This window comes from Portunus trituberculatus, chromosome 31, assembly GCF_017591435.1.
Source record: "Portunus trituberculatus isolate SZX2019 chromosome 31, ASM1759143v1, whole genome shotgun sequence".
NCBI classification, from domain to species: domain Eukaryota; kingdom Metazoa; phylum Arthropoda; class Malacostraca; order Decapoda; family Portunidae; genus Portunus; species Portunus trituberculatus.
In genome coordinates, this window is record NC_059285.1 from 12642375 (window position 1) to 12651431 (window position 9057).

Here is a 9057-nt window from a genome sequence, read left to right on the forward strand (position 1 = left end):
TATATACATGATTTATTTGCCTTATAAGTTCATAACCACGAGAGAATGCAGGGTAAAATAGGGGGGGGGAGGAAGCATGGGAGAAATTTTAAGTTACTCCTAACAACGTTTTCTATGAAAGTACTCGCTTCCAACAGATGGCAGCACCATCGCTGTTCTCTAATATTTAACCCACACCAAAACTTCCTCTCTGCATATTCCTTGGTCTCAATCAAGGATTCTAGGGAGGATACACGGGTTCAATGGGCGGGCTGGAGGAATTTATTAGGGAACCTCGCTTCCAACAGATGGCGCGCGGGTCGCAGTTAGTAAGGGGATGAGGTATGGGGGTATCCATCAGCGGGGGAGTATGAGCGCCATTACAAGATTCAAACAGTCAGTCAGACGTCACTGGAAGGAGCACAAGGCACATCAACCATTGCCCACCTCCGCCTGGGCCACACCACGCTCAGTGCTCACTTGCATCGCCTACGTCGGTCTCGTGACCACTTCTGCCCTTGGTGTAGGACTACCCCTGAGGCCATGGAATATTTCCTGCTTCATTGCCCACGCCTCCTCTCTCAACATACTACATTACGCTCCCCCGGCTCTCCGCCCTGGCCATCACAACACTCAACCTGCCCTCCCTCCTGACGGCCTCAGGCGTCCACCCCCTCCTGGCAACCTGCTGTCCTTCGCCTTACTTGTGCTTCTTGAGGAAGACCGGCCAGCTACCACGCCTGTTATACCCACACAGGACTACCCCAGGGCTCATAAGGATAGATAGATTTTCGTGGGCTCTTTTGAATCCTTATGAACCCTGGGGTAGTCCTGTGAGGGTATCACATACATGGTAGCTGGCCGGTCTTCCTCAAATAGGCACAAGTAAGGCGAAGGACAGCAGGTTGCCAGGAGGGGTGGACGCCTTAGGCCGCCAGGAGGGAGGGCAGGTTGAGTGTTGTGATGGCCAGGGCGGAGAGCAGGAGCGTAATGAAGTATGTTGAGGAGGCGTGGGCAATGAAGCAGGAAATGTTCCATGGCTTCAGGGATAGTCCTACACCAAGGGCAGAGGTGGTCACGAGACAGTCGACGTATACGATGCAAGTAAGGAGTATGGTGTGGCCCAGGCGGAGGCGGGCAGAAAACGCATATATATATATATATATATATATATATATATATATATATATATATATATATATATATATATATATATATATATATATATATATATATATAAACATGTTCTATTTGCCTTATAAGTTCATAACCACGAGAGAATGCAGGGAAAAATAGGGGATGGGGGTATGAAGCATGGTAGAAATTTTAAGTTACTCCTAACAACTTTTTCTATGAAAGTACTCGCTTCCAACAGATAGCAGCACCGTCGCTGTCCTCCCAAATTTAACCCTCACCAAAACTTCCTCTCTGTATATTCCTTGGTCTCAATGAGAATGGTGGAGGAATCGATTAAGGAATCCCGCTAACAACAGATGGCACGCGGCTCGCAGGCAACAAGGAAAGGGCAGTGCTGCAAGTGCAGGATAATCACCAATGACTATAGATACTGATATATAGTCATTGGGAATTACCAATGACTCTATATACCAGTATATATATTAATTGGTGATTACCTTGTTTTAGAGTAATTGGAGCACTATCAGGTCAACACTATTTCATTTCAAGGTAATATTATTTCAACACCGCACATATCATGATCATGTTTCTTGCATATACATACATACAAATGATCTTTAATAAATATATCTTTAATAAACAGGGTAGTTTTAAAGCAAACAAGCTAATGTTAAGGGTGTTTTTAGGGTAAAGTTTACAAACTCATGGTATATATATGAAAAAAAAAAAAAAAAAAAAACGACGTGGCAGCACTGGGAGAGGGATGATATGGGTCCATCAGCGAGGACGAGCGTTATTACACGATTTTAAACATGGGAATTTGGAAGGAACGCAAGCCACATCACTTGTTGCCTTTGTGGCAAAAAAAAAAAAATAAATAAATAAATAAAAAATAAATAAATAAATAAAAATGCATCCGGCTTTGAAGCAACTATAGATAGACAGAATTAAGGTTCACGTATCTCCATTGTTTTAAAAGTTTTCCGTGACTCGGCTATTAAAGCCAAACGAACCCTAATCAAAATCATCTCCCTTATTCTGTGAAGCCAAGTCTTCGATCATCAGTATCCCTCGTCAGCGAAATAAAATAATGTCGTTAGTGATCGAATTAATAACGTCATTTGGAATTTTTGTGAAACTTTCGATAAAAAGTGTCTTCTCACGACCTTCTATAGAGTCACGTACCCTAATTAGCGAGGCACAAGAACCTGAATGATTTTCTTTTGCCACATTGAAATCACACGAGGGAAGATGAGATGGGAGTCTTGGAAAGCTATAATCTATGTAGGCACCTTCACCTTGTCATCCTGGCTCGTGGGAATAGAAACACTTGATAAATTGAGTTAACAATGGTTGATATTATTTCATCATTCATGCACGCAAACGGAGTCATTTTATAAGCCAGTGCTAACGGGAGGTAGATTTCACGCTATAGTGTGGTAGACCTATCTTTTTATAGCTCACGCTAAAGTAGCACCGAAGATGAGATAGGAATCTTGGCAAGCTAATCGAAAGCGCCTAATTACCTTGTGCAGGTATAAGAGCATGTGATTAAGTTAACAATAATGATCAATGCACTCAAAACAGGAGCATTTTTCCTTCAAAACAAGTCTAGGTAACAAGACGTGAAGGGGAGTCTAGAGAAGTTGGGTTAAGGCGCCAGTCACTATGTCATCAGCTGTCGTAGCAAAAGGAACCATTGGCTGATCGTGTTATGGTGCCGTAACAACAATGTCATAAGGCGCATGGGAACCAAACACCGAAAACTCGTGAGTGGAATATATTCCTTGGCCCAGACCAAGACCCAGACCAGACAGCGCGCTCCATCCTATCAAAAACAAAACAATCCACAACACGCAGGGCTCGGCGGGGCGGCAAGTGAGCGGCACAAGCTCCTTACAAAAACTAGGTGCTGAGTGCTGAGTGAGTGGTAAGCAGCAACATGGTGTTCGGCCGTGTGCACCGCCTGTTCCTGCAGGTGATGCTGGAGCGACGGACTGTCGACGAGATTGAGGCGCAGAGAGTCTTGACGAACTGCTGCAAGGAGTTTGGGGGTGAGGCTTCCCTGAGTGGATGGATGGATGAGTGTGTATGGAAGGGTAAATGGCTGTCTGTGTCTGTCTGTCTATGGGAGTGACTGCTGTGGTTGGCTGTCACTGTCAGCTTATGTTGGTGGATGGCTGGCTGTCTCTAGTGTGAGTCATGTCTTGTCTCCTTCCTTCACTGTAAGGAATGTGGAGGCGAGCCTGGAGTAGATGGGTGCCTCAATTTGTGTGGGTGTCTATGCTTGAATGGATCTCTCTCTCTCTCATGATTTTTATGGAGCTGAGGGAGCAAGTATGACTAAATTATGTTCTTCCAAACTTAACATAATAGAGAAATTCTGTGTTCTTGATGCCATAGCCCAAGACAGATAAAACAAGGAACCAGCAAATGACTCAACCCTTACATGCTTCTCAGACTGAATGGTGTTTCCAGAAAGTGAGATCCAGCTCATGATTGTCTCATCAACTTGACTCTCAGCTAGGATAGATATGTCTAACTTTGTGGTTGTGGTGTTGAAGTTAAGTTTTAGTTCTTGATGACACAAACTTTATCCAAAGATTTATCAAAATGCAAAACACTGTCCTGTCTGTCAAATGCTGTTATGTCTTCAAGTGGATCATTCAAGTCCTTCTCGTTCCATGGTGTAGCGGTAAAGTTCTTCCTGGTGTGTGCTGAGTCTTCATCTCCCTGGGTATATTGTGTCAGTTCTTGCTGTGATCTCTGGGCCCTGGAGCAACAGTCCTTTCTTGGCCTCACTCTTGTCTTCCCCAACAGGAAAAAAAAAAAAAACTGCTCTTGCCTCTATTCCTCACAGTAAAAATAAATAAATGAAAATAAAAAATCTGAGAGAATGACCAGTATACTTTCTAAGAAGTCTTTCACCTTCCTTGCCATGCCCCACAGAAAGAAAGAAAGAAAAAAAAAAAGCTCTTGGCTCTATTCCTCACATAAAAAAGAAATAGTAAAAATTGAGAGAAAGACCATTACACTTTCTAAGACATCTTCTGCCTGTAGTGTCTCAGCGCAACCCTTGCCACACCCCACAGTAAAAAAAGGTACTCTCAACTTCATTCCTCATAAAAGAAAAAAAGCTGAGAAAGACTAGTATACCTTCTAAGATGTTTTCTACCTGTAGTATCTCCATCTGAGTCTTGCCATGCCACACAGAAAAATTAAATAAACAAAAAAATATCCTTGATGCCATTCCCTGAGAGAAAGACCAGTATAGTTTCTAAGATGTGTTCCGCCTGTAGTGTCGGTGGCTGAACCTTTTTAATGAAGGAGGGGAAAACTGGCCAAGGGCTACATAATAGAAAAAAAAAGGCCCATTTAGTTAAAAAAAAAAAGAAAGGGAGAAATGTCTTGAAACCTCCCTCTCAAATAAAGTCAAGTCATAGGAAGTTGGAAATATAGAAGCAGGGTGTTCCAGAGTTTACTAGAGAAAGGTATGAATGATTGAGAGTACTGGTTAACTCTTGCATTAGAGAGGTGGATAGAATAGTAGCAAATGATTAAGAGTACTGGTTAACTCTTGCATTAGATTGTTGGAGAGAGTAGTGGTGAATGATTGAGAGCACTGATTAACTCTTGCATTAGAGAGGTGGAAGAGTAGTGGTGAATGATTGAGAGTACTGATTAACTCTTGCATTAGAGAGGTGGATATAGTAGTGGTGAATGATTGAGAGTACTGATTGACTCTTGCATTAGAGAGGTAGACAGATTAGTGGTGAATGATTCAGAGTTCACTGGTTAACTCTTGCATTAGAGTTGGACAGAGAAAGGTATGAATGATCAAGAGTAATGGTTAACTGTTGTCGTGCCCCACAGAGCCGCTGCAGCAGCTGGAGCCGTTTGTGTATGAGGTGAATAAGGAGCTGGAGAGTGTGGAGCTGGCCCTCAAGACCACCGTGGAGGAGAGGGAGCATAGCGACTGTCCTTGCCTGGTGCTGGTCAACCTCATGACGGGCAAGGCTAACAGGTGGGTGTGCTGAGGTACTAGTGCTAGTGGTGTGGTGGTGTAGAGGTGTAGAGAAGAGGAAGGGAGGAATGGAAGAGACATAGAAAAATACAATATGAAAGAATAACAGAGAAAAGTATATTGTTGTAGTGATGTTTTGGTGAGTGTAGAGGTAGTGGTGGTGTTGTGGTGATATTGATGTGGTCTGGTTTGGTGTTGATTGTGTTTTGCTATGATGTGTTGGATTTAGTATGTGGTTTGCTTGTGTGTGTATGTGTATTTCAGTCTTCATGCCACAGATTAACGCCATTCTCATCTTTCTTGTCTTCCTTTTTGCCTTTGCATGTTTTTCTTCCTCTCCATATTCCATTTCTTTCTTTAACACACACACACACACCCGGTAGCTCAGTGGTTAGAGCGCTGGCTTCACAAGCCAGAGGACCGGGGTTCGATTCCCCGGCCGGGTGGAGATATTTGGGTGTGTCTCCTTTCATGTGTAGCCCCTGTTCACCTAGCAGTGAGTAAGTACGGGATGTAAATCGAGGAGTTGTGACCTTGTTGTCCCGGTGTGTGGTGTGTGCCTGGTCTCAGGCCTATCCGAAGATCGGAAATAATGAGCTCTGAGCTCGTTCCGTAGGGTAACGTCTGGCTGTCTCGTCAGAAACTGCAGCAGATCAAACAGTGAAACACACACACACACAGAGCTTTAAAGAAAAGTTGGACAAATGTAGATATGGAGACAGGGCCACACAAGTGTAATGCCCAGGCCCTGTAAAACTATAACTAGGTAAATACACATACCTGCTAATGACACTTTCCTAAGCACATCTATATTGTCTCAGTCTGCACACAGCCATCAGCCTCACACACTTATTCCCTCTACCAGGATGCTGTCAACCTTCTGCGAGCAAGACCTGAGCTTTGTGCAGATTCTGGTGGGTGAGCTGGTGTCTTCAAGTGATGGGGAGGTGAGGATAAGCACTGCCATCAACCTGGGCCTGTCAATGAAGCAGAAGATGAAGGCCAGTGTGTGTGAGAAGCTCATCGAACGCCTGGTGGAGGAAAAGTGGCTCCTTCAGGTACTGGCTGAGTTGTACAGTGTTGACAGGATGTGCTTGTTGGTGGTCTCTGTGTTGTGTTACTTTTTTTATGTAAGAAGAAAAAATTGGTCAAGGGCAACATAAAGTAAAAATAAGTTTACTTAGTTGCTAGTTCCCTTATATCAAACATGGCTACATACAGAAACACACAGCTGCTCCTGTATCAAACATGGCTACATACAGATACATAGAGCAGCTTCTGTATCAAACATGGCTACATACAGATACATAGAGCAGCTTCTGTATCAAACATGGCTACATACAGAAACACAGAGCTGCTCCTGTATCAAACATGGCTACATACAGATACACACAGCAACAGCACATGAGCAAAGTTCTTAGGATCAGTAGCCAGAATAGAACCAGAAGTAAAGGGTTTAAGCTTCAAAGATTCAGGTTTAGAAAAAAATAGGAAGAAGCTGCTTCTCTAACAGAGTGATTGATGAATGGAACGGACTCAGTAATCATATTGTTAGTGTTAAGTCAATGGGGAACTTTAAAAATATAAGACAAATGCTGATGATAGATGGAATTAAGTAGCTTTGCTCATATAGAGACTGCCACGTGAAAGTCTAACACCCTTTTGCAGCTTTCCTCACTTTCCTATGTTTTTATGTACATATTTCCACATTATCATCCTGTATCAAATTGTGTGTGAAGGCCACCCCGCAATTCCCTGGTGACTGTTCTGGTGCTTCCACAGACCAACTATGAGGCTGGTGACGTGTACCTGTCCCTGGGCAGCCTCACCACTGCCGAGATCAACACCTACCTGGAGGAAACCTTTGCGGAGGAGATAAACAAGTGCTTTTTTTGTACCAAACTCACTTTCAAGGTACTGCTGCATGTGTGTGTGTGTGTGTGTGTGTGTGTGTGTGTGTGTGTATGTTTCACTGTTTGATCTGCTGCAGTCTCTGAGGAGACAGCCAGACGTTACCCTACGGAACGAGCTCAGAGCTCATTATTTCCGATCTTCGGATAGGCCTGAGACCAGGCACACACCACACACCGGGACAACAAGGTCACAACTCCTCGATTTACATCCCGTACCTACTCACTGCTAGGTGAACAGGGGCTACACGTCAAAGGAGACATACCCAAAAATCTCCGTGTGTGTGTGTGTGTGTGTGTGTGTGTTTTTTTTTTTTTTTTTTTTTTTTACGGTAAGGCCTGTAGCGCCTGTAGGCACACTTGAAGAGTGTATGGAAAGTGCTGTTCACCTTCCGCTCATTAGTGGCGCAGGCAATTTTATTTATAGTGGTACCCATATTAGGGCCCATATCACCACCCAAGCTCATCTTGAGTGTAACTACGTAGAACCTGGGTATCATGGTGACATGTAGGTAACTTTAAATCACTCGACAAATAGCAAAGTGTTTTAAGGCTGTACGTGGTGGGATTCGAACCTACGCATGGACGTCTGCCCGATCCCACGCTCACCACTTTATCCACTATGCCACCGCCTCCCTGTATGTGTGTGTGTGTGTGTGTGTGTGTATTTACGTATTTGTGATTACAGGGCCCGAGCCGTAGCTCTCTATGTCCTGTCTCTTTGTCCACACTTGTCCAATTTTTCCTTCATTTGACTGACACTCGCCTCACACACCACATCCACGCTTAGTTTGTTGCATGCATCAATGCTCCGATACGGGAAGCTTGATGTGGCTCGTGCAGGAATCTTTCAGTATTTTCTTAGGGTGTCCTCTTAGGTAATTACTGGATGCCATCGTGATCAGGTTCTCCCTATCCAATATGTCCACTCCATGTACTATTTTGAACATTGTTATCATATCCCCTCTGGGGTTGGTGACCACACGAACAAACTTTTCACACACTTCACCTCTTCCTATTTTGCGACACTCCTCACTTTCCCCCACTCATCACCTCATTAGACCATAGAGACATTCCTATTACTGCTCGGGCCCTGTATATTCACGTATAGGTAGATGTTTGATGCCGTGGCTGGAGCCCCCTCTCGGACGTCTTGTCAGCTCGGCAGTCTGGCGGTGTGTGTGTGTGTGTGTGTGTGTGTGTGTGTGTGTGTGTGTGTGTGTGTGTGTTTTGTACTTGGGGCAATTACAAAATATTCTACTCTCTCTCTCTCTCTCTCTCTCTCTCTCTCTCTCTCTCTCTCTCTCTCTCTCTCTCTCTCTCTCTCTCTCTCTCTCTCTCTCTCTCTCTCTCTCTCTCTCTCCCTGAGCAGGGTTACCGGTGCCAGCAGTGTGAAGTGGCTGTGCATCGTGACTGTGCCAACAAGTACTGGAAGACTTGCAAGAACACAAACTCCTGCCCCAGAGAAGGCTGTGATGAGTACCTGGGCCCTGACACCACCACCACTGCCTCTCAGGGCAAGCGAAGGAGGACGGTGCCAGACAGCGATGAGGAGATGAACGAGGGGGAAGAGAACGAGGAAGAGGAAGAGGAGGAGGAGGAGCAGCAGCAGGTAGTTCGTAGGAGAAGCAGGTCACAAAGGGGGCAGAAGTGAGTGATATAATGACATAGCAGTGTTGGTCTGTGTCATGTTCATTGGTGTTTGATTCACCACCATTGCCATCACTGTGTTGGGCGGGGATGGTGTGTGTGGTGGGAAGTGGGAAGGTGTCAGTGAGGTGTTGAGTGGTGCATTGATCATTCTGTAGCTGTGTTGTCTCATCTTCACTACTCTTTGGCTCATATTCTCAGACTTCTGCCTCTCACCTCTGTATTTCAAAAGGCTTTATTTATGTTTCCACAAGTTTTTAAGGTGTTTTTACTGTTCTAGAGGCAGCGTGACAAGATTTCTGCACTATTAACTACAAACACTATTGAAAACGCTGCTAACCATCTCTGTGGCCGAAT

General features: G+C 44.5%; 1 protein-coding gene across 1 annotated transcript; it reads left to right on the forward strand.

Annotated features, from left to right (window-relative positions):
• The first annotated feature begins 2774 nt into the window (after positions 1–2774).
• Positions 2775–8757, forward strand: LOC123511634 (non-structural maintenance of chromosomes element 1 homolog). Its single transcript, XM_045267665.1, has 5 exons — positions 2775–3170; positions 4990–5140; positions 6006–6198; positions 6923–7054; positions 8423–8757. Exons 1-5 carry the CDS (start codon positions 3059–3061, stop codon positions 8702–8704), a joined length of 870 nt encoding a protein of 289 aa, XP_045123600.1. The 5' UTR covers positions 2775–3058; the 3' UTR covers positions 8705–8757.
• The last annotated feature ends 300 nt before the right edge of the window (positions 8758–9057 follow it).